This window comes from Xenopus laevis, chromosome 6L (genome assembly GCF_017654675.1).
Source record: "Xenopus laevis strain J_2021 chromosome 6L, Xenopus_laevis_v10.1, whole genome shotgun sequence".
Classification (NCBI taxonomy): domain Eukaryota; kingdom Metazoa; phylum Chordata; class Amphibia; order Anura; family Pipidae; genus Xenopus; species Xenopus laevis.
In genome coordinates, this window is record NC_054381.1 from 17,084,288 (window position 1) to 17,111,271 (window position 26,984).

The 26,984-nt window shown below is 37.6% G+C and overlaps 1 protein-coding gene across 3 annotated transcripts in view; it reads right to left on the reverse strand.

The window, feature by feature from the left end:
- The window catches only part of ncapg2.L (non-SMC condensin II complex subunit G2 L homeolog), a 51,343-nt gene extending 25,316 nt beyond the window's left edge, over positions 1 to 26,027 (reverse strand). Inside the window, exons 1-14 of one of the 3 annotated variants that reach the window (XM_018266532.2) lie at positions 25,888 to 26,027; positions 22,353 to 22,445; positions 18,131 to 18,319; positions 17,140 to 17,254; positions 13,691 to 13,848; positions 12,443 to 12,577; positions 9,560 to 9,654; positions 9,387 to 9,456; positions 8,031 to 8,117; positions 6,333 to 6,425; positions 5,031 to 5,156; positions 4,729 to 4,908; positions 3,532 to 3,684; positions 369 to 591 (exon numbers count right to left, since the gene is read on the reverse strand). In XM_018266532.2, coding sequence (XP_018122021.1) covers positions 369 to 591; positions 3,532 to 3,684; positions 4,729 to 4,908; positions 5,031 to 5,156; positions 6,333 to 6,425; positions 8,031 to 8,117; positions 9,387 to 9,456; positions 9,560 to 9,654; positions 12,443 to 12,577; positions 13,691 to 13,848; positions 17,140 to 17,254; positions 18,131 to 18,319; positions 22,353 to 22,430 — 1,702 coding nt within the window. In that variant the 5' untranslated portion in view covers positions 22,431 to 22,445; positions 25,888 to 26,027. 3 annotated transcript variants of the gene reach the window in all.
- Between the last annotated feature and the right edge of the window lie 957 nt (positions 26,028 to 26,984).

Here is a 26,984-nt window from a genome sequence, read left to right on the forward strand (position 1 = left end):
CCTTATAATATCTGGAAGTTTCTGTGGTCTGCTCTGAAATTAGTCCAAAAAATGTGGTGTTTTTCAGGGAAAAAGCCTGAAAACAATTTTATTGAGTTTGTCCCCAATCAGATTAAATATTATAAATAAAACACATTTATTTTCACGATAAAAGGGGTGCGGGTCCATTTGCAAAGCTGTATAATATGACTTGACCATCTTCGTTATTTTGATCTGGTAAGAGTGCGCACACTGAACGTAGCCTTACATTGCAAATTGTCTCAGACTCTCTACATCATATTAAAAATAAAAAAAAAAGTTAACTTAAAGGTGAACAACCTCTTTAAGAGACCCTCTAATTGAAAACGAAGAACAAACATTTGAGTTACCTATATTGGTGGGGGCGGTATGTTCGTACGCATACTGATAAAACTTTCGTGCTGCCGCCGGGTTCATCTGAATAAGAGCGACACAGCGCTCGCACCAAACCTCCTCTTGCTGATTAACAGGAAAGAAAGAGTTAAACAGCAGATTTACGATTCGACGTGAGACAGGACGGGAATCCACTTCAAGACGCGCCAAAATCTGTTCCATAGGACAAATCTTCCAGAACTGGAGTGAAGGGGGAAAAACAATTAGGGTAATTTGTCTGCTTTGTGCATGGAAAAGCAGCAGCAACAAAGTAGACAACTAGACAAAATAACACAGCTGTTACAGTTACTGATGTTTGGTTTGGTGGGGATACAGTAAAACAGAAAGGAGGAAAAGTCCTTATGGGAATAGTTTATAAAAATAAAAACTGAATAAATAGATATGTTGTGCAAAATAAAATCTGTTTCTAATATAGTTAGGCAAAAATGTAATGTATAAAGGCTGGAGTGACTGGATGTGTAACATAATAGCCAGAACACTACTTCCTGCTTTTCAGCTCTCTAACTCTGTGCTAGTCAGCAACTTGAACGGGGATCACATGGGTCATAACTGTTGCTTTTGAATCTGAGCTGAATGCTGAGAATCAATTACAAACTCTTTAAACAGTTATGTCCCATGTGGCCCCCCCCTTAAAGTCACTGACTAACTCAGAGTTAGAGAGATGAAAAGCAGGAAGTAGTGTTCTGTTTTGTTAGACATCCAGTCACTCCAGCCTTTATACATTACATTTTTGGCTAACTAACTATATTAGAAACATGTTTTATTTTGCACAGCCTATCTATATATTCAGTTTTTATTTCTACACTGAACTGTTCCTTTAAAGGAGACGTTCACATCTTTTTGTATGTTATAGATTAACCTTTCCTTTTCAGTTGGTCTTCATTATTGGCTGGTTTTTGAATGGGATGAGCAAGCTGCACATGAAAACTACCCAAAACACCAAACAGACTAAATTAGAGATTAGCCCAATAACACAGAGACACAAAGACTTAGGTGATGAATGGCCGCAGCTTTTTTATTACTACACTTTAGTGATAACTATACATTAACATTAAATATTCATCATCATCATTAACAATGATCACCTAGCCAGCCGGGTGCCTTAGGCCGCCTATTTAAATCCGACTCCAGCGTTTAACTTAACCAGAAATCTGTACCAATTTACTTAAATGATTTCAAACCACCTGCCGCCAGCTGCGACAATAGTTTTTTTTTTAATTAAACCATTTTATCAAATACTGGATGGGAGTGTCTTAAGACCAGCTCAAATGTAAGTGTTACCCCTTAGGTTACCTGCTTATTTATATCCTGTGTGCCCAGTCAGCTGACCCAAATTGACCATTAGGCTGCCTCAGTGCCATATATAAGATTAAGGGTAGAACTCCACAAGCGGTTTTCATCGGATCGACGCCCGCCGAGAAAACGCACGCGACAAGTCGAATGGAGTCGCGCCTCAAGATATAATTGGACTGAATGAAAAGTCGGAGGTAACAACTCCGACTGTCGGGTGGAGACGCTGCTTTCTGTGTCCACATCCGACAGTTGTGTTGCATCGGATGTAATGTCGTTTTTAACTGTGACCTTTCATTTAGTCCAATTAGAATCTTGATGCCGGTGTCTCCATCCAACTTGTTGTGTGCGCTTTGTTGGCGGGCGTCGATCGGACGAAAAAAGCTCGTGGAGTTCCACCCTTGGCTCCCCAGCTGCAGATTATTCTTTAACCCCTTAAATTTGCACAGCAGCTTCCATCCCATATACAGCCAAAGTCTTATTTAGCCATCAGCCTGCATTATCAGGGGTTGCTAGACTCCTTATTCCTAGACTGTCTGAGCACTGGGTTCACTGACCCTGGTAACCAAAATCCAAGTTAAACTGTGAGGTTTCAGTTTTATTCTCATGATTCTTGGCCTCTTCTAAACTACTTCCTGGCTTATGCCGTAGTAACCAAATAGCAGATGAAATTGCAAACCTAGAATTAGCAGAACAAAAAAAATGTACATAAACACAAATTGCAAACGTCCTGCATACTGCAGTCTACATCATGCTAGAAGTTGAATTTTAGGTTAACTAGCCCCCTAAAAGCTCTGCTTCATTTCCTGATGATTTCAGACAGAGCTATTTGCTGTGCTTTCTGCATTCTCTGTGCATTAGATAAGCAAATAAAAAATGGTCTCGTAAAGGTGCAGGTAGTTAAAGAAAGGAAAATGCAAGCGACAGCGACGTTTGAGGAAGGAACTCTTGCTGTCGATATGACAAGCTCATGTGTAAAAGCAGTAAATGAACGATGCAGAGTTTTTAAACAAAAAAGCAGAAATAATTATTTTCATTAGGGATGCAGAGAATCCATAATATAGTCCAAATAATATTTAATGTAAGATTTGGACAGGTCCTGAACAGATCCTGAAGCCTAATTTGCATATTCAAATTTGAGGACGATCGAAAGATTCCATCAATTTTGTGCAAAAAAGAAATGATCACATTCAGTTGTCCAAAGCTTTAAAGTCACACAAGTTTAAGGGATCAGTTGATAATTGAGATTTGGCCAAATCCCAAAACCAAATACTCCATTTTGTGCATGCGTCGTTTTCATAGAAAACCCCACACATAATACAGGGATACATAAGCAGTAAGCAGGGTAAAATAAAGTCGAGGAAGGAAAAAAGTAAATTTAGGAAAACTGCATGCATGAGAGGTGTAAAAGCAAAGGCAGAAAAGGGCATGTTAAAAACTAATGGAAAGTTCCAAATCATCTTAACTGGAAAGCTGCTACGACTGTGAATCTAGTACAGATATGGGACCTGTTATCCAGAATGCTGGGGACCTGGGATCTTTCCATTATTTGGATCTTCATACCTTAAGTCTACTAGAAAATCACGTAAACATTAAATAAACCCAATAGGCTGGTTTTCCTTCCAATAAGGATTAATTATATCTTTGTTTGGATCAAGGTACGGTTTTATTATCACAGAGAAAAAAGGAAACCATTTTTTAAAATTTGGATTATTTGGATGTCTATGGGAGACGGGCATTCCGTAAATCGGAGCTTTCTGGATAACTAGTTCCTGGATAAAGTATGCCATACCTGTAATATTTTACATCTCCAAACCAGTGGGGCATTACCTTGGCCGCTCTGACAGCTTTGATCTTCAGCAGCATATCAACAAAAGCCACTCGAACTTTCTCAGAATTGTCATGGAGACAGAATTTCAGTGCCGGCAGCATGTTTTCCAGCAGCGGATGACTTAGCTTGTTGTCCAACAGAATCGGTAAACACTGCAAGAACAAAATGTATTTGTGTGAAAAACATCTTCAGAGCCAGTTCAGATCGTGACATCTATAAAAGGTCCCACTGTGTGATAAAGAACACACACACTATAAAAGTTTTTTCTGCGTTTTCGAGTAATTCAGTTAGCAAACTAACTCCTTTGGTGCCAAGTCTGGTAGCTGCTATGAATTTGTACTGGGACCACAAAACTTCCAAGTTCTCCAATAGAAAGCTGTAAACCTATGTGTACTTAAAAGGAGAAGGACAGCTACCAGGGCAGTTCATTGCCAATAAATTAGCCACGATAGTGCAAGCTACAACACCATTTTCCATATATATGAGTTAACTCTAGAGACTATGGGGCCCATTTACTTAGCTCGAGTGAAGGAATAAAGGAAAAAAACTTCGAATTTCGAATGTTTTTTTTGGCTACTTCGACCATTGAATGGGCTACTTCGACCTTCGATTCGAACTAAAAATCGTTCGACTATTTGACCATTCGATAGTCGAAGTACTATACTAAAATCCTTCGAATCGTTGGATCGTAGGAATAGCGTTAAATCCTTCGACTTCGATATTCGAAGTCGAAGGATTTCAATTCGGCAGTCGGATAGCGAGGGTTAATTAACCCTCGATATTCGACCATAAGTAAATTTGCCCCTATTTGTTTAGGATAGAAGCTGCCATATTAACTTGCTGTTACATCACTTCCTGCCTAAGTCTCTTCCTGCTCACAATAGCTCTGGGCTTAGGTTACAGCAGAAAGGGGAGGAAGGAGAGGAGCAAACTGAGCATGTTCAAGACCTAGCCCCCGAGCTTCACACAGCAATTTTGTAAAAACAATGCAGAAATCTGAAAATGCAGCTGGCTGCTGTCAAAATCATTTGTGGCGTAGATGCTGCCGTTATGCTGCCGACTGTGAATATCTAAATTAGGGTTGGTGCCAGTCTATTCTGCAGTAGTCCATAATCTACCACATCAATGGCTTTGGTACATTCCTTCTATTTATAAATAAGCTCTGGGTTTACCATGGATTTGCCTTTGAAAATTACCTTAAAAACAGAACACCGAACATCCGCTGAGCTTACGTCCGCAGCCAGATCACCGAGTATCTTTCTCAGTAGATCAGTCAGGATGGCTGGAGGAATCATTTCCCAGTACTTCGCAGTTATCTTACAGACACCTAAAACCCCTGTAGAACGGACAAGAGGCTGAGGATCTTCCAAGAGATTCTAGGATAAAATCAGCACGAGAGGGAGAACAGTAAACATGGCTGTAGAAAAATAAATATTTAATTAAAAAAAAAAAAGTGGGTGTTCAGCAATGAATCAGTCATCAATAAGATTTTACTTACAAAAAGTTCTTCAAACTGTTTCTGGATTTCATTGTCCATATCCTCATGGTTAAGATTGGGGTCCCTTATAGGAAATGCTTCAACGAATAACAGGGCAGCATTTGACCGAACTTCAGAATTTCTTGCCTGTGTAATTTAATTGTATTGAAATCCTCTTTAAAGGGATACTGTCATGGGAAAACATGTTTTTTCAGTTAATAGTGCTGCTCCAGCAGAATTCTGCCCTGAAATCCATTTCTCAAAAAATGTTTTATTCAATTTTAAAATCTGACATGGTGCTAGACATATTGTCAGTTTCCCAGCTGCCCCCAGGCATGTGACTTGTGCTCTGATAAACTTTAGTCACTCTTTACTGCTGCACTGCAAGTTGGAGTGATATCACCCCTCCCCCAGCAGCCTAACAAAAGAATAATGGGAAGGTAACCAGATAACAGCTCCCTGGTAGATTTAAAAACAACACTCAATAGTAAAAGCCAAGTCCCACTGAGACTGATTCAGTTACATTAAGCAGGAGAAATAACAGCCTGCCAGAGAGTAGTTCCATCCTAAAGTGCAGACACAAGTCACATGACTGGGGGCAGCTGGGAAACGGACAATATGTCTAACCCCATGTCAGATTTCAAACTTGAATATGAAAAAATCTGTTTGCTCTTTTGAGAATTGGATTTCAGTGCAGAAGGCTGCTGGAGTAGCACTATTAACTAATGTGTTTTGAAAAAAACATGTTTTTCCATAACAGTATCCCTTTAAGTGATAATTGTATGCAGAGCAACCCTGCCTGTTCAAATTATCACTGCACATTTAGTCACAAGAATATTTTACATTTAGATTTTTTTGAATCCCCTTACATCTGCCATTAGATATTTTTCTAGAATTCTCTTGGTGTTAAATCAGGATAAAACCCAAGGCTGATATAACATGGACAGATTAGTATCTATTTATAGCTGCCTAGAAAACATTTATTGATCACTAGGCCTGGATAATTGTTGCGGAGGCCCAGCTTAACCATTCTATCCACTGGGGGGTGCCTAACCCCCTATGAATTTGTCAGCCATTGTCCTTTTTTTAGGGTTTTGGCAGCAAACTTAAGCATTCGGCAAATCCTAAAGGTCTGACTTTAATATGTATTTGCAAATTTTATATTATATCCCTTGAAAGGGTTTTTTCGGTGCTTCAGTTACTCATGTTATTGGTAAGTATTGAATATTATTTAACGAAACGGTGCTTGCTAGATTGCCTGAAGCCGTCACTAATGCAGACGACGAAGAATGAAATTTAGATTCTAAAAAAAAAAAAATTCACCTTCAAGCCACGCCAAATAATGGGCTGATAGAGGTTATAGAGCATTTCTTCCACACCTTGCCGTAGCTTCTGCTGGTGAAAGTAACTTAGCACCTAGGATAAGAAGCATGCATTCATTTAGAAAACAGTCTAGTAAACAATAACACAGTACAATATAACGGTATATGATTTTCAGGTGCCTGTTGATATTAGTTACATCCATATTGCTTAAAAACACATACCACCATCTATCCTTGCCTAAACCATGTAAATATTTAAGGGGAACTATGGCGAAAATGAAAATTTAATACAAGTTTCCTCATACTGAAGTGAGAAACTTTCTAAATACGATAAATGAAAAACTGAAATAATCAAGTTTATATTCACCATTTCTCTCTCAGCATCTGCTTCTCTTCATTCTGTCTTCTTGCAGCAGTTGGGTGTCAGATATTCACTGAGTTAGATCCAATAGGGGGGGGGGCTTCCTTTCCTAGCAGATGTATTAGAGCTCACTCAAATGACGGATTCCAGCACAAACAAAATCTAACAAAATAACTGCCTTTTGCACAAATTCTGCATGTAGAGACACATGACGTCTGGTGATTTTAATAGAGTGAGCTCTAATGCTTCTTCTAGGCAAATGGAGCCCCCCTATAAGATATATTAGATCATTCATCTGACAGCCAACTCCTGAATGAAGACAGAATGAGGAGAAACAGATGCTGAGAGAGGAATGGTGAACATGAACTTGATTATTTTAGAAACTGTACAGAATTTTTAATTGATTGTATTTAGAAAAGTTTCTTATTTCAGTATGCTGAAACTTATATTAAATTTTCATTTTCTCAATAGTTCCCCTTTCGAATTTTCATTTTTTTTTTTTTATATTATTTATTCAAATTCGGCTAGGGAGTTATTCAAAATGTTATTAAAAGAACTCGAATCAAATTTGATTTCTGAGATTTATAATACTCTGGCCATTTAAGAATTTGACTATTCACCACCTAGAACCTGCCGAATTGCTGTTTGAGTCAATAAGAGAGAAGTCCAGGGATCAATTCGGAGTTGTTTGCAGCCTTCCTGACATTCAAGTTTTTTTCCAGAGGAAAACCTCATATCGAATTTTGATTGAGTTTTCTGGTCGATTTAATTCATCTGAGTTTTAAAAATTAGATTTTTTTTTTAATACATTTCAATTGGTCAAATTTCTAATTTATGGGAGTTTAGGGGAGTTCACATGAATTCGAAATTTTACTTTTGATAAATGTGCCTCTAAATTAACATCAGTGTGTGTTATTCTTTAGGTGCAAGTTTGTTGTTCCTACTGACACAGCCCGCTGTGGTAACCCTAAAATTACTGCTTGATTCTAGGCGGTAGTACCTCCGGAGTTGCATTGCAGATGGGAGCTTGGCTCAATAATGTGAAAGTGTAAAGAGCGCATGCACATTTAATGAAATGCACATTTGCTTTCATATAAGATCAACTTCTCGTGTTCCTAAATGAAGCCTTTCGTGTGGCTGACATTTTGAGTTGCAAATGATAGCTGTTGAGCTGAAATCCTGCCATTAGAAAGGGTCAAATAATAAATTAATTATTTTTTTCAGATTCAATTTCCTTTAAGCTTTATAAGCCTTCATTCTGCTTGTTTGTATGGCTGCTCGGAGAGAAGAGGAATAACAAATGATTAGTTCTATTTTTATCAGCAAGGGCAACCGTACCTCTCGCACTTTGGGGTGAAGTGGAGAATTCCTTGGTAGATGGACTCCATGATGCATAAAGTCTTGAATACAACTCTGTTCAATTGTCTGTAGAAATTGAAAATAAAAAAAAGACCATGTTAATTTGGTGCATACATTGTACAATTTGCCACAGATCAATCATTACTCATTTACAAAAAATTTTGATTAATGCAGTCCTCCATGACAGGCCCATGGCAACCAAGAACACCTGTACTTCATAGGCCTAAAGACAACTTTCTGAGCACTCTCCTTTTCCTCTGCCGCCTCATATAAACGATGTGCAGTTAGGCTAGGACTAGCCTAACTTATTAAAGGAACAGTAACACCAAAAAATGAAAGTGTTTTAAAGTAATGAAAATATCATATACTGTTGCCCTGCACTGGTAAAACGGATCTGTTTGCTTCAGATAACAGGCACGAATCGCGTTAGGCCATTTTTTTGTCCTAATAAATGACTTTATACTTTTATGGGCAAATTTATTAAGGGTCGAAAAAAACTTGATTTCAGTTTTTGGGTCGATCCTATTCAGCTGAGTTTTGAAAATTCTATTTTTTTTTTTTTTAATGAATTTCGATTGGTCGAATTTGGAGTTTATGGGAGATTTAGAAAATACTCCCATAAATTCGACCCTTGATATACTTTTGGTTTTTTTTTATACTTTTTCGGGTGAAAAACCATACATCTATATTCTACAATGGCTATTTAACTCTTTAGCTCAATTTTAAGAACCCGGATATTAAGTTTTCCCCGCATTTTACATTTTTTATTCGTGGTTCCACCAATTTATAATGCATTTCAATGGGTGCATTTCCCTGATTTTAAGTCATGTTTTCCCGGATTTTACATCAAAATTTTATCCTGATGTTCCCATGAACTGCTTTTTTTTCCTCTATAAATGTTATTATTTGTGAAATAAAGAGTTTTAAAATACTAAAACTGTGCTTATTTCCTTTCGGTACTTGAAAAAAAAGTTGCTTTAACACATTTCCCTGATTTTACATTTTCACAGATTTTTTCCTGGTCCCCTGAAAATCATAAAATGGGGGTTCTACTGTAATCAATTGCACAAAAATTATACTGAACTCAACATTTTTGGAGTATAATTTTTGTGCAACTGATATTTGGGCCCTTTCAGACTGGGGGCTGTATTCAAAAAAATTTTTTGGCCCTTGGGTCTGGCTTGTACACGCAGCGATTGGGCGTTATTAGCATTGTTTCTACTGTAATCAAAACGATGCGCCTCTAATCAGGATCTGATCCCGTTGTGTCACAGACAAAGAAGCCAAGAAGAGCAATTTACTTGCAACAAATCATAGAGTAGAAAAAAAACGTACCTGTAAAACATCCCCGGACGCTTTCTTCCAAGCCCTAAAATAAATGTCTGCGATGTGGGTCATCAATGATCTGTCAATGAGATTTTGTTTTCCTTTAGATGCATTGATTTTACACAAGAGAAAAGATCACTTATGCATGTAATGAAATAAAGAATGCTGGAATGATCTCTTACTTTGGTAGGCACTGAAGCTGATTTTTGATAGTCCCATGGATCATTTTAATGAAGTTGACATCCCAGCTGAAAAGAAAGCTTAGAAATCTCCTGCCCTGATAAAGGGAGAAACAGATCAATTAAAACCCGTTATCACAGTATAAGACAAAGATTCAGTTTCTGTTTTATCACCTGTTAAACCTCACATCACTCAGGGTTCATAGCTATGTCACATTACACCGAATGAGATATTTTCTGATGCAGCTAGAGAGGTGTCTTGATAATAGCCCGGGGGCTTTTTCACAACTGCCTGTTTATACAGACGGCAGTCGGACCACGGTCATTGCTCTCAATGCTGATGAATTTTTTCTTTGCGAGACATAAATGTGCGATGCAACACATCGAAGCACATTTATTAAAGGTCGAATTTCGAATTCATGCAAGTTTTTAAAAACTCCCATTAAGTAAAAATTGACAAACCGAAATGTATTAGAAAAAAATTGAATTTTTAAAACTCAGATGAATTAAATCGACCCGAAAACTGGAATTTAATTCGATTCAAATTTAAAAAAAACTCAATTCGCATTTTTTTCTCCTAAAAAAAAAAAACCTTGACTGTCAGGAAGGCTGCAAAGAACTCCAAATTGGTCGGTGGACTTCTCCCATTGACTCAAACAGCAATTTGGCAGGTTTTAGGTGGCGAATAGTCAAATTTAAATTCATAAAGGGCCAGAGTATGATAAATCTCAAAAAACTAATTCAAATTTTTTTTAAAAAGACTCGAATCAAATTTGAATAACTCCCTAGTTTTGACCATAAAAAAATTTGAATTAAGGTGGCCATACACGGGCAGATTAAAGCTGCCAATATCGGTCCCTTAGACCGATTCTGCGACACATCGGTGCCCGTTTGCAGCATTGTAATCCAATATTGCCCAGCCATTAGTGGGCATGATAGATTAAAATAGTGTATGGCCACCTTTAGACCAAAAACATGCAGCATCATTGGAGTGACTAAATGTCACATTTATTGTTATTGCTATTTTTTATTACTCATTTTTCTATTCAGGCCTCTCCTATTCATATTCCAGTGTCTTATTCAAATCAGTGCATGGTTGCTAGGGGAATTTGGCACCTAGCAATTTAGATTGGTGAAATTGCAAACTGGAGAGCTGCTGAATAAAAAGCCAAATAGCTTAAAAACAACAAATAATAAAAAAAGAAAACCAATTGCAAATTGTCTCGGAATTTCACTCTCTACACCACAACAAAAATGTACTCAAAGGTGAACAACCCCTTTAAAGACTATAGTAAAATCTGCACAGAAGGATTCACAGACAACAGAGATTCTTTTTTTATGTTTATCAGTAGGAGAGACTGGTGCTGCTTTTAAGTGGAATGCTTTTCAGCGAGGGCAGTCAGTGAGATGCAGACCATTAAACAAGGCACTATTAGAAGATACACTCGATATAGCTTAGCTTGATATTTTACGCTTAATCACTACATTTGAGACAGCATTTGCTGCTAGAACACGAATTTATTATAAATAACAGTAACTTTGTACTGAAAACAAAATCATCAGGGAAAAGATTTAGTGAGCACTGCATGCAGAACTTCAATAGTTTATGAGATGCCATCCATCTAACAAAGCACAGAGCAAGTTGCCACCGTTCAAATTATCCTAAAATATTAGCCCCAAGCAAAGGTGCGGGCTAATAGAACTCACACTCCGGTAGGTGCTTTATTAGCCTGCACCTTTGGTGGGGGGGAATATATTTTAGGGCAATCCTCGTGCCTGGCCGAACTCATCATTCAATTAAGGTTTGCTTTCAATGGAACCAGGAGCCCACACCATGGAAAAGAGCCCAAGAAAGTTATTAATGCTCCACCAAACTTTACCATCAACATTATGGGGCAGTTTTATCAAGGGTTGCATTGAAAATTCGAATTCTCTAATTTTTTAATGGTCAAAAATGTCAAATTCAACTAGGGAGTTCAAAATTCGATTCAAATTTTTTTTTTTATTCAAATTGGATTTTCTAGATTTATCATACTCTGCCCCTTTAAGAACTGCAAATACAACTATTTGCCACCTAAAACCTGCTGACTTGCTGTTTAAGTCAATGGGAAACATCCAGGGATCAATTTGGAGTTGTTTGCAGTCTTCCTGACATTCGACCTCAAACCGAGTTTTCTAAATTCGAATCTAATTCAATTCGAGTTTTCGGGTCGATTTAATTCATATGAGTTTTAAAAATTTTATTTTTTTAATACATTTTGATTGGTCGAATTTATGGGAGTTTAGGGGATTTTTTAAAAACTCACATGAATTCTATATTCAACCTTTGATAAATGTGTCTCTATGTATTCAGGCAGGTAAAGCTCGCCTGTTATGTGCCATACCCAGTTTGTGAAATGTGTGAAACTTCATTTATCACTCCAGGTAATACGTTTCCACAGCTGCAGAGACACATGGCATTTACACCACTTAAAGGAGAACTAAAGCCTAACTAAAGAAGTAGCTAGAAATGTTTTTTTGTGCTTCTGTACCAGCCCAAGGCAACCACAGCCCATTAGCAGTAAAGATGTGTCTCCAAAGATGCCCCAGTAGCTCCCCATCTTCTTTTCTGCTGATTCACTGCACATGCTCTGTGCTGCTGTCACTTACTGAGCTTAGGGACCCACTCACAATATACAGTACACATAGAATAGAAATGTCACAATATAAGGCTGGTAATTAATACAGATAATTACTATATGGTAGCACAGAAACCAGTGATTTAATAATCAGCCCTGTAGCATCAGCTTATATTATGCCACTTAATTTGATATAAACTGTTGCTTAAATATTACTTTTGGGGGTAAAGTTTTCCTTTAAACGGAACGGAGAAAGGCTATACACTACCTCTTCCTTCTTAATATGGTTAATGCTCAGGAAGCACTGGAGTAACAGATCCTTCACGTTGTGACTCTCTTCAGAGTTGAAATCGAAACTGAGCAGAGCTTGATGCAGATGCCACAAACGCCCGATATCAGCAACCTTGAAAGACATACAGTGAATACATATTTGAAATGGGTCATTTAACAGCTCAAATGTTTTTTTGGTGAACCCTTGGAACATTAACCCCCTCCTAAAGTGGAGTAGCTAAAGGAATAGTACCAGTAAAAGTGGGCTCCAATTTAATTAGGATTTAGATGTTTTTGCACCTTAACCAATTAAAGGGATTCGGTCATGATTTTTATGGTGTAGTTTTTATTTCTAAATGACACTGTTTACACTGCAAATAATTCACTCTACAATATAAAATTTCATTCCTGAACCAGCAAGTGTATATATTACTTGTAATATTGGTGTGTAGGTGCATCTCAGGTCATTTTGCCTGGTCATGTGCTTTCAGAAAGAGCCAGCACTTTAGGATGGAACTGCTTTCTGGCAGGCTGTTGTTTCTCCTACTCAATGTAACCGAATATGTCACAGTGGGACCTGGATTTTACTATTGAGTGTTGTTCTTAGATCTACCAGGCAGCTGTTATCTTGTGTTAGGGAGCTGTTATCTGGTTACCTTCCCATTGTTCTGTTGTTAGGCTGCTGGGGGAAAGGGAGGGGGTGATATCACTCCAACTTGCAGTACAGCAGTAAAGAGTGACTGAAGTTTATCAGAGCACAGGTCACATGACTGGGGTTACCTGGTAAACTGACAATGGGGTATATTTATCAAAAAGTGAAGTTAGAGATTGCCAGTCCTCTAAAGTGAAATTCCACCACTCTCCATTCATTTCTATGGGATTTTTAAAAGAGTATTTATCAATGGGTGAAAGTTCATCCTTTGATAAATACGCCTTTCAAAATCCCATAGAAATGAATGGAGAGTGGTGGAATTTCACTTTAGAGGACTGTGGCGATCTCCAACGTCACTTTTTGATAAATATACCCCAATATATCTAGCCCCATGTCAGATTTCAAAATTAAATATAAAAAAAATCTGTTTGCTCTTTTGAGAAATGGATTTCAGCGCAGAATTCTGCTGGAGCAGCACTATTAACGGATGTTTTTTTTTTCCCCATGACAGTATCCCTTTAAGTGATTTTTTTTCCACCAGAGCAGTGATTATAATTAAGACAAAGATCAGATTGATTTTAGGATAAAACTTACCACACACTTTACTTCAAGAGATTTTGCCAAAAGCAAAAGGAAGGCAGTTTTGCCAAATTCTTCTTTTCCTTGAAGCCCTTTTTCCCACCAGGCCTCACACAGATGTCTGATAGCAAGGGTAATGTGGGATTCAGATTTCGGTAAAGCGTAAACAATACCTTAAAAACAAAACACATTTTAGTATTTAAGCATCAGGGTTGCTAGATGCAATACAGACTTAAAGGACAAGTAAAGCGCCACAACAGAATAAGGCAGAATGAGCTGCTGTGGCAACCTTGAGTTAGTGGCTTACTTTTTCAAAAGCATCTCCTAAAACTCGGTATCCCCGGAATCTTTGCCAAGCCCCCACCTGCTGGTTAGCAAGGAAGCAACAGGTCTTCATTTTTAATTTCTGCAGTTCGTTTTCTATTTTACTTTTTCGGTCAGCAGCTCTGTAGCTTAAAATTTCCCCAGCCATCTGGTTGCTACGGTTCCGTTTTCTGTAGCAACCAGGTAGCGGTTGGAATAAGGCATGAGAAGATGAACAGGAGAGGGTCTTAGTAGAAAGTTAAGTAAACAAATGTAACAATAACAGTTAAATTGGAGCAACAGTTTTTTTGGCTGCTGGGGTCAGTGATAATTATGGAGGGGAAGAATCGTCAAGCACTGCAAACGCCACTCGTAGGGTAAAAGATAACTTTATTTCAGCAGATTAAAAACAGATTCCTGATGCGTTTCGTATCCTAAGATACTTGCCTATGACTACGTATTTTAGGATGCGAAATGCGCCAGGAATCAACGTTTAATCCGCTGAAATAAAGTTACACACGTTATCTCAAATATACCAAATTATATATACTTGATTCCTTGGGATTAAGTATTTATATTAAGGGATCCCTTTTCCATATGCAGCACTGCCTAATTTTAATTGGTTTTAGATAAGATGTTGTCATTGTGTTGAATAAATATTGCCTTTTATGTTACTATATTTCTCCACATGGGCAGGGGGTGAAGTCCCAATTTTGTCGTGTATATAGAAAGCACTGCGTATCTTGACAGCGCTATATAAATAAATGATGATGATGATGATATACTAAAACTTAACTTGAACTACACCCTTTAAAAAGTGTCCCCTCATTTGAAAGCTGGAACGAAGCAGAAGAGCAATTATACGTGAACGAAAAAAAAAAAAAAAAAATGAAGACCTGTTGAAAAGTTGCTAAGAATAGGCCACCCTATCACATATGTATAAAGAAAAACTTCTATTCTTATAATTTATCTCATTCACATTCAAATACAAAATACAATTTAGACTAAATGCATATTGTCTTATATCACATTCTATAATGTACTACATGTATGGGATCTGTTATCCAGACACCCGTTAACCAGAAAGCTCTGAATAACGGAAAGGCCATCTCCCACAGACTCCATTTTATCCAAATTTTTCAAAATTATTTCCTTTTTCTCTGTAATAATAAAACAGTAGCTTGTACTTGATCCCAACTAAGATATAATTAATCCTTATTGGAAGCAGAACCAGCCTATTGGGGTTATTTAAGGTTTCATTGTTTTTCTAGTAGATTTAGGGGGTTATTTACTAAAATCCAAATTTATAAACACAACCAAACGCCCATATCTGATTTTACCATATTTATTTATTTATTTAAAAAAAGCTTGATTTAATCGGTTCGGGTAAAAATCCATTAAAATTGAGTGAAACCTGAAATGATTTTTCTGGGTTTTTCCCAGAATCATTTGATTTTTTCAGTCTTTCCAGAAAAGACAGATTTTCCCCACAAAATGGTTGGATTTTTGGGCTAATTCCAGTGCAGACCACAGAAACTTCCAAATAGGATAGGGATCTCTGCCATTGACTTAAACATAACCTCATTCAGGCTTTTTGCAACATCAGGCTTTAATAAATCTTGAAAAATTTGAGTTTTGTCCAAAAAATCCTGACCAGATTAATTCAGAGTTTAGTAAATAACCTCCTTAAATTATGAAGATTCAAAGTACAGAAAGATCTGTTACCTGGAAACACCCAGGTCTTGAGAATTCTGGGTAACAGGTCCATTACCTGTACAAGCTATTTTAAAGGTTAACTACCCGTTAAGATTCTGCTCCCTTGTTCGAAGCACTAGATGAATTTTGAAAAGCACACAGAGTTAGGTGAGCAATGTTCTTTTAAATCACTAAATTGGGCACAAACAGGGCATAAATTACAGTGCTACAGTTGCCAAAATAAATCACATTTGCTTTCACTGTTGAGCCTGGTTATTTAAAGCCACTTTCCCATAGCAGTAATTATCACGATAAAAAAGGAAAGGGGGGGAAGTAAACATCAACTGCATGAACATTTGTTAATTGTCAGATATGGCCATACATAGAATACAAGTTGTTATATAAATGTGTAAAGGGAAAGAGCTTGTCAAACACAAAATATTGCTCTCAAATGACACGCAGCTTTAGGGTAAAAATAGTTTGCGTGAATGAACGCAATACAATATATACTATCTATATACAGTATATAATACACATTATATGATGTCATCAGTTATAAACGACAAGTTCTGATGTCATTCCTGTCACATGACTCACTGAAACTTGTGTATTATAATAAATAAAGTACCCCCAGTTGTAAAATATGAGGATATTAGAAGTTACCTTGGAGTTCCATGACCTGTATAAAAGCACTCGGCCTTCGGCCTCGTGTTTTTATATGGTCATGAAACTCCTCGGTAACTTATAATATCCTTATATTTTACAAGAGGGGGTACTTTATTCACTGTATATCTATCTATCTCTCTCTCCATCTATATATATATCTAACTCGCTCTCTCTCTACCTCGCTCTCTCCTCCCAAAGAAAATATTCTTTTCACTTAGTTAGGACTGATGCACTCTCACTCTCTGTCACACACACATATATATATATATATATACACATACATATATATATATATATATATACACATACATATATATATATATATATATATATATATATATATATATATATATATATATATCTATATATATATATATATCTATATATATCTATATATATCTTTCTCTTTCTATATATCCATTTCTCTTTCTAACTCTCTCTCTCCCTCTATCTATCTCTCTCGATCTGTGTGTGTGTGTCTATCTCTCTATCTCTCATATATCTATATAAAGAGGATATTGAACCAAAAACAACATATTACTAAAGCTCAATTTTCAAGCAATGCTAGGAAAGTGTCTCAAGAACCAAAAGTTAAATATCCTCCAATGACCCAGTCAGAAGTCTCAGTCCAATTGAGAACCTGTAGTACGATTTGTAAATTGAGGGGCACAAGCCTGAGCTCCCTGGAAGATGGACAAATATCACTGCTGAGAAACATACAAAGACTTGAAAAGACAAGGCAACCGCTACAATCCAAAAAAAATTTGGCATGAATTTGCATCACATTTAGACAAACGTACCACTGAGGATTGCTGCACATTCTAAGAGAGTTTCATAGCACACATCTTCATCTATGACGCACAGAGAAGCTGCAGCAGCTATTGTCACTCCATGGATTACACACATTGTTTGTTTCTAAGAGAGTCAAGGGAGAAAAAACAAAGCATGACATAATATTCTAGGATGTTGTTAGTAAGGAAATGTTTTATTTAAGGGATACGTCATCCAGAATGCTTGAGTTTTCTGGATAACTTTTGTTAAAGGCATTGTTCACATTTGAGATAACTTTTAGTAGGGATGCACCAAATCCAGGATTCGGTTCGGGATTCAGCCTTTTTCAGCAGGATTTGACAGAATCCTAATTTGCATATGCAAATTAGGGACGGGAAGGAAAATCACACAAAACACGGAAGTCCCCCCCCCCAACTTCCATCCCTAATTTGCATATGCAAATTTGGATTTGGTTCAGTATTCGGACAAATCTTTTATGAAGGATTCGGACGAATCCCAAATAGCGGATTTGGTGCATCCCTAGCTTTTAGTACGATGCAGAAAGTGATATTCTGAAACTGTTTGTAATTAGCTTTCGTTTTTTTTATTATTTTTCACTCGAGTTATACAGCCTTCTGTAACGTTTCAGCAGTCTGGTTGCTAGGGTCCAAATTACCCTAGCAACCATGCACGGATTTGATTAAGAGAATCGGAGAGGCCTGATTAAAAAGAGGAGTAATAATAAGTAGCAAGAACAATAATCCTTATACAACAACAATCTCCTATCACACAACCCGAACAAACTTTGAATTCAGTGTTTGCTATTTTTTTTCCCATTATATAAAAATGTTATTTTAAATTTCATAACCATATACTTGTCCAGCAATTGGCACATTATTGACTATTCTGGTGCATGTTCATATGAAAATACAGGGTATTATAAGTAGAACTGTTAGACGATCCAGAGAAAAAGTTAAAGCCAGTGCGAGAGCAGCACATAAATAAAATATATTATTTTACCACATCTGAGGAACTCTCTACTTCCATGTCATCATCGCTGTCATCATCAATATTTTGCCACCTTTCCACTGGGTTTGCCACCAAAGCCTCCGTTAAAAGAGTCTTCAGTTTCTCCCATAATTCCTCCTTCTGTTTCCTTGACAACTCTTGCAGTAATTCATTTAGATCAAAGGGATCAGACACATCTTTCTGTAAAAGAAAAAAAAAAAAAGTTTTAAAAGAATTATCAGAAAAAATATGAAAAACGTCGACAACATAAGAACAAGCCTTTTTTTTTATCTGTTAAGAAAAGAATCCATTAAAATGCACTTAAAATTAATTTGAGATGGAGTTAACAATTAAAATGTAAAATACCTAATCATACAGCCATAGCAACTTTTTTAGTAATTAGAACGGTTTATTTTGCCTTATATTCAGGTGTCTGTATATACAGGTATGGGACCTGTTGTCCAGAATGTTCAGGAACTGGGGTTTTCCAGATCTTTCTTTAATTTGAAACCTTACATCTACTAGAAAATCACGTAAACGTTAAATAAACCCAATAGGCTGGTTTTGCTTCCAATAAGGATTAATTATATTTTAGTTGGGATCAAGTACAAGCTGCCGTTTTATTATTACAGAGAAAAATGAAATCATTTTTAAAAATTTTGATTATTTAGATAAAATGGAGTCTATGGGAGACGGCCTTTGTGTAATTTGGAGCTTTCTGGATAATGGGTTTCCATATAACTGATCCCATATATGTACCTTTTCTATTATAGGTAATATAAGCAACTGTTATCTGTAATATTGCTGGATATAATTAACATATCAGCATACATAGGGAATGGTGGTGGCTTATCACCTAGAATGAAAATGAAGTGTAAGATATTGAAATAATGTTAAGCACAGCACAGTTATATATGGGATGCTTTTATAAAATGGGGGCATATTTTCTGCCGTGGATTCCATTGGGAAATATAGCAGGATTACTGTTACACCAGGGTTTCAATACATCTGTAAACATGTTATAATACAATGAGCCAAATCTGTTTTTGCAGTGAATGCTGATCTGCTGCGTTGGGTATCCTGGGAATAAAAGCAAGGTGGGCATTTTAAAAGAACTGATCCTTTACTATGAGCTAAGGGGCCCAGTCTGAAAGCCATGCAGGGTGAGATTTGGAGGTGACACTCTTATTTATGTTTATTTTTATCTGTAACCTTGCTGTAACTTGTGAGATCATTTATTGATGCTCTTGATAAAAGGAGTTATTGTTGCTACTCCAAGGTTTCAATATATACAGTTAGGCCAATAACTCTTTTTTTCTAATTTTGGTTCTGTACATGACCACAATGAATTTTAAATGAAACAACTCAGATGCAGTTGAACTGCAGACTTTCAGCTTTAATTCAGTGGGTTGAACAAAAAGATTGCATAAAAATGTGAGGAACTAAAGACTTTTTTAACACAATTACTTCATTTCAGGGGCTCAAAAATAATTGGACGAGGGGCTCAAAGGCTATTTCACGGGCAGGTGTGGGAACAGCTCATGATCCAAAGCATAGCACATGATGTATAAAACATTTGGGAGGCAGTGTGATGGCTTGGTCGTGCATGGCTGTCACTGGGACACTAGTGTTTATCCATCATGTGACACAGGACAGAAGCAGCCGAATTAATTCTGAGCTGTTCAGAGACACTGTCTGCTCAAATCCAGCTTAATGCAGTCAAATTGATTGGGAGGTGTTTCATAATGACCCAAAACATGCAGCCAAAGCAACCCAGAAGTTTATTAAAGCAAAGAAGTGGAATATTCTTGAATTGAAAAGTCAGTCAGAAGAAAAAAAAAATGTCTTTTTGGTGATAAAACTCGAATCAAATTCGATTCGAGTTTGCAGGTTGATCCTTTTTTTTAAATTAAATTTCAATTTGTCCTTTTTTTCCCCCCTGAATTTCGAGTTTATGGGAGTTTTATAAACTCCCATAAACTCTAAATTTGACCCTTGATAAATGCCCCTTGGTGTCCCCTTAGCTCATAAAACTACACATAAATTATAGACAAGCCACTTATACCCTTAATGGGACTGCACTAGGCAAATCCATTATGGAAAATGACCTTGGAGTCTTTGTAGATGATAAACTTGGCTGTAGCAAGCAATGCCAGTCAGCAGCATCAAGGGCAAATAAGGTCCTGAGCTGTATTAAAAGGGGAAATGATTCACGGGAGGAGGGGGTCATTCTTCCACTGTATAGAGCACTTGTAAGGCCCCATCTAGAATATGCCGTACAGTTTTGGTCTCCATCACTCAAACAGGACATTATTGTATTAGAGAGGGTACAGAGAAGGGCAACTAAGCTGGTAAAAGGTCTGGGAAATCTTAGCTATGAGGAGAGACTGGCCAAATTGGGGATGTTCCCGCTGGAGAAGAGGCGCTTATGGGGTAATATAACTATGTATAAATATATAAGGGGATCGTATAGGTCCTTCCAGCTAACGCTAGGTCACCCATTCCGATTAGAAGAAAGGAGGTTCCGGCTAAATATTCGGAAGGTTTTTTTTTTTACAGTGAGAGCTGTGAAGATGTGGAATTGTCTCCCTGAATCAGTGGTACAGGCTGATACATTAGATAGCTTTAAGAAGGGGTTGGATGGTGTTTAGCAAGTGAGGGAATACAGGGTTATGGGAGATAGCTCATAGTACAAGTTGATCCAGGGACTAGTCCGATTGCCATTTTGGAGTCAGGAAGGAATTATTCCCCCTCTAAGGCAAATTGGAGAGGCTTCAAATGGGGGTTTTGCCTTCCTCTGGATCAACTGGCAGATAGGCAGGTTAAAAAAAAAGTTGAACTTGATGAACTTGTGTCTTTTTTCAACCTAACTTACTATGTAGACATATGGAAATGTGACTGTGTCACTATGCTATGGTTGCCTGAATAGCCATGAAAGTAAAGAAGCAAGCATATTCATCTTCACCTGTCCTACAGGTTGGGACCTTTTCTTCTGCTTTGGGCCCCTTACGGTGGCCAGTCTACAATTAAATGGGCCCAGCTAAATGAAGAACACTAAAAGGGGATGATTGAACCCAAAAGTAATTAAAACTTCTACTTGAAGTCATATGTGGAGGTTCTGTAGCAGTACAACATAGCACCATTGCTTGCAGGTGAAAACTTTCTAGTGGTTCACTAATTAAAGGGGTTGTTCACCTTAAGTTGACCGTTAGCATAATGTAGACAGTGATAGTTGGAGACTGCAATCAGTCTTCATAGTTTCTGAATTATTTAGCTCTTTTTCTCAGCAGTCCTCCAATTTGGAATGTCACCAGCTATCTGGTTGCTAGAGCCCGATTTACCCAGCAACCAGGCAGCGGTTTAAATGAAAGACTGGAAGATGGACATGAGAGGATTCGAATACAAAGATGAGTAATAAAAACTAACAATAACAGTACAACTGTAGCCTTACAGAGAAATGTTTTTTTTTTTTGGCTGCCCCATTTGGAATTTGGAAATATACAAAAAAAACTATAATAAAAAATGAAGAACAATTGAAAAGTTGCCAAGAATGGTGCATTGCATTCTATAGCACACTAAACTTAAAGGTGCACTGCCCCATTTAATAGGATAAGTATAAAATCAATTAGCCAGCCATATCAGTGTAGAGCCCATAGCTATTATTTTGTATCCTCCTTATTGTCTCTATTACAAAGGCTCAGATTCAAAGGGCTGCCATGAACTGTGTCTGATACACAGTTCATGCACAGTTAGGGTTGCCACCTTTTCTGGAAAAAAAAAACCTGCCTTCCTATATATTTATCTTTTCTCCCTATTAATAACATTGAGATCAACCATCATTTTTACCAGGCCAGTAAAATAGCGGCCAGGTGGCAACCCTATGCACAGTAGAGTAAATATTAGGAATTTCAAATTGGCAAATGTTACTGTACAGAGAAGCAGAACTCTGGTGGTGTAGCAGGAATAGTACCATTAGCTGATGCACTTTTCAGCAGAGAGGACCACCAGCCCAATGACTAAGGTCAGTGAATATATTCAATAGAAGGTGCCTCACACATTGTCACCATCCAGTGAAGTTCACCTTACTTCTCCAATATATTTACATATCTGAATTTCAGAATAACCCCCTAATGTTCAGGGGGTAACATTAGGGGGTTATTCTGACCAGAGGTCTGAAAGTATCACAATGAATGCTTGTTATCTAGCAAAGTGGGACAAAAAAAAATATACTCACGTGGAGCTGTATGAAGCTCAGGAAATCTTCAACAGAATCCTTGGCAGTGGCTTGTAAGAAAGCTTCACGCTTGGACATTATGAACTGTTCAGCCTACAAGATAAAGAGAAAATACTATAATGTTGTGGTGAAAAGCGACTTAAGTTCCAAAGAAATTGCAGTCTGCCTGTACAAACTCACAGTCACTTGTACTATCCAGTAGTAATCAGTGCTGTCCCAAAATGAATAAACTAAATCAGACAAAAGTACTTTCTGTTTGTAAATTGAGTAGAATACAGTGATGTTGTACATTTTGCACATTTGACTCTTAAAAGAGATAGATAGAGATACAGGTATGGAACCTATTATCCAGAATGCTCGGGACCTGCGGTTTTCCGGATAACAGATCTTTCTGTAATTTGGATCTTCATACTTTAAATCTACTACAAAATCATGTAAACATTAAAAAAAACATCCAATAAGGATTAATTATATCAACTACAATGTACTGTTTAAATATAGAGAAAAAGGAACTCATTTTCAAAATCTGGACTATTTGGATAAAATGGAGTCGATGGGAGACAGCAATTCCATAATTCGGAGCTTTCTGGATAATGGGTTTCCATATAACCAATCCAATAGCTGTATATATAGTCTTGGAAGGTTTACATTAAGACAGACAGGTATTTGCCTAATGGGTATATGTACGGTATATAGTTTACAGTTCAATAGTTGTAGAATAAGTGTTTACTGTTCAGTGATCTGCTAGGAGGTATATACTATATGGCTATGGCCCTTTATAGAGGTCAGCGGTTTCAGCACTGTTTTTCTAACATGCCAAGAAAATGCAAGTTTGTAGCACTGATGACTTGTGCGGCATAACACATCCCTCATGAATGGGGAGTATCACAAGCAGTTGGCACAGGAGGTGAAGCCAACGCTCAAATGTTGCGTTAATTACAATGGGCATGACAAAGTCAGTCACCTGGGGGTACATCTAGCAGTACTTATAGCAGAGCCAAGTTATACCTGACGCCATGAAATCCAATACAGGTACTAGTACATAGTTAGTTACATAGTTAAATTGGGTTGAAAAAAGACAAAGTCCATCAAGTTCAAACCCAGCAAACATACACACACCCCTCCCTACTTTAAATAAAATTCTATATACACATATCTATACTCACTATAGAGTTTAGTATCACAATAGGCTTTGATATTATGTCTGTCCAAAAAATCATCCAAGCCATTCTTATAGTCATTAACTGAATCAGCATCACATCACAACATTAGCCATCACTAATCTGAATGATTTCATATTTACCAGGGCTTGTTTCTTAAAGGAGTTGTTCACCTTTGAGATAAATTTTAGTATGATATTTTGAGACAATATGCAATTGGTTTTCATTTTTTATTACCGTATTTGTGTTTTTTGAGTTATTTAGCTTTTTATTCAGCAGTTCTCCAGTTTGCAGTTTCAGCCATCTGGTTGCTAGGGCATACCTCCCAACATTTTGGAAGTAAAAAGAGGGACAAAAAAATTTTTTACGCACGTAGCGCAGCAATTTTTTTGACCACACCCCTTTCTGTGGCCAAACCCCCTAATTACCATGTTTGTTTTACAAAATTTGGCAGGTTATGAAAGTTTGAAAATATTTCTCCTGATCTAAACTGTGTTTTTGTATCTCAAAATTGTTACAAAGTATCTTATTTGCACCTGTTAGTTGTTCTGGGCTCTCTGCTAAAAGCCAATTAAGTGAGAAACTTTGTTTCTTTTTCTGGCTGTTCAGTGCAGAGAAAAGAGGGACTTTCCAGTACAAATGAGGGACTGCGGGTTGAGCTGTCAAAAGAGGGACTTGTCCCTCCGTAAAAGGGACAGTTGGGAGGTATGTGCTAGGGCCTTACCCTAGCAACCATGTATTGATTTGAATAAGAGACTGGAATATGAATAGGAGAAGCCTGCATAGAAAGAGGAGTAATAAAAAGTAGCAATAGCAATACATTTTTAGCCCTACAGAGCATTTGTTTTTAGATGGGGTCAGCAACACCCATTTGAAGGCTGCAAAGAGTCAGAATAAAAAGGCACATAATTATTGGACTATAAAAAACTAATGAAAACCAATTGAAATGTTGCTTAGAATTGGCCATTCTACAACACTATAAAAGTTAACTGAACAACCATTTTAACATACATAATAAATTGCACCAGTGCTGTCCCCAATAGCCTCCTGCAATTAATACTGATGAGAATATAGAGAATCATACAAGAACGCTGTGTTAATAATGGTGCAGATCATGTCTGTTAAGGTGGCTGTGTGTTACACAAAATGTTTTGCAAAGAAAAGCAATTTGTTTATAAAGTCCCTTACTCCAAGGCCCAGCTTGAAACCAGTAGTCTGAATTAGAAGGTGAAAACCTAATGAAGCTCTGGGATGTCGAGCCTGCAGCTTTTGGCAAAGCAATTTCTGGGCCACAACTAGGGTTGTCACCTTTTCTGGAGAAAAATACCGGCCTTCCTATATATTTATCTTTTTTCTCTATTAATAACATTGGGACCAACCATCATTTTTACGGGCCAGGTGGCAACTCTAGCCACAGACAGTAATACCTAGGGTTGCCACCTGGCCAGTGTTTTACCGGTTTGACCGGTAAAAATGATGTTTGACCCCAATGTTATTAATAGGGGAAAAAATCTAAACACACAGGAAATCCAGTACTTTTTTTCCAAAAAAAGGTGGCAACCCCTAGATACCTGATGTATATGGTACACTCTCTGATGGACTGGTGTCTCGGGGGTGGTTCACCGTTAAATTTTAATCTGTTCTAGAATGGCTAATTCTAAGCAACTGTACAATTGGCCTAAACTTTTTCTTTTATAGTTTTTTTTTCTTCATTATTTGCCTTCTTCTTCTTCTGAGCCTTTCCAGCTTTCAAATGGGGGTCACTGACCCCATCTAAAAAACAAATGCTCTGTAAGGCTAAAAATGTATTATTATTGCTACTTTTTATGACTCCTCTTTCTATGCAGGCCTCTCCTATTCATATTCCAGTCTCTTATTCAAATCAACACATGGTTGCTAGGGGAATGTGGGCCCTAGCAACCAGATGACTGAAACTGCAAACTGGAGAGCTGCTGAATAAAAAGCTAAATAACTTAAAAACCACAAATAATAAAAAATGAAAACCAATTGCAAATTGTCTCAAAATATCATACTAAAATTCATATTCCAGTCTCTTATTCAAATCAATGCATGGCTGCTAGGGGAATTTGGACCCTAGCAACCAGACTGAAACTGGAGAGCTGCTGAATAAAAAGCTAAATAAGTCAAAAACAATAGACTAAAAGTTAATTATAAGGTGCACATCCCCTTTAGCTACTGTGTAAATACAGCCCTACCTTACTCGCCAGATACCTTACCTTACAGAAGGCCACTCACTGAGGGAATGTAAAAAAAACCAATTCTTGCCAAAAACCCAAAGTCCCAGCATTCTTAGCGACACATAGTCAAGCAAGGACTGACAGATACTTGCCGCTCACAGGCTACGTTCCGCCCACCTGTAGTGGTTAAATCTTCACTCACCGTTCTCCCGACTAGCGCCAACCCGGTCCTGAAGTTCCTTCCCGCCTAATTTCTGTTTCAAAACTTCTCTGCCCGCTCTAGTACGTCACCGGAAACGCACCGCCTCACACTGTAGAAAACACCGCGCATGGAAATGACGTAACTCAATGCCACTTCCGTACTCTTTGTTGTTTCCTTAGCAACGTGTAGCTAATTCTAGAAGGAGGCGGGCACTGAGTTAGGGGATCTACATGGTAGTGAGGAGCATGGGTTGGGGTTTAGGGTTATTGCAGGAAGCAAGTTTGAGGGGATTTGGAGTTAAGCTCAGGGATAGCCAACCTATAAATCCTCTAAAATGAAAGATCGCCACAGAATAACTCACCTATTGATGAATAGTCTTATAAATATTCCTAGGAATGAACAGAAAGTGAGTGAGTTCTTCTGTGGTGAGCTCTAATTTAACAAATCTGCCCCTGTCAGTGGAGATGTCAATAGATCACAATTGGGAAATAAAAGCAAAGCCCTGATTGGTTGCTATTCGTGACTCCGGATATGTTAGTAAATGTGGACAAACCAGACATTTTTTTTGTTTTTCCTTTTTTTATGCAAATCTTCGTCCTTCGTGGCTGGCAAGCAAAACTGCCACCCTTGGAGCACTGTGCAGATTCAAAAAGATTGATTTTAGCCCTGTCTCCGCTTGTATTCCAAAGCCGCTCCTATCTTGTATGTATCGGGTACGGATGCACCAAATCCAGGAATCGGCCTTTTTCAGCAGGATTCAGATTTGGTCGACCCCTTCTGCCCGTCTGAACCAAATCCTAATTTGCATTTGCAATTTGCAAATTAGGGGTGGCGAGGGAAATTGCATGACTTTTTTTGTCACAAAACAAGGAAGTAAAAATGTTTTCCCCCTTCCCACCTCTAATTTGCATATGCAAATTCAGTTCAGTATTCGGCCGAACTTTCACGAACGATTAGGGGGTGCGACCGAATCCAAAATAGTGGATTCAGTGCATGCCTAATATCAGGTGGATCAAATGTAGGTTAATGGCTGCAGACTTCGGGTAGAGCTCCACAAGCGTTTTTTGTCGGG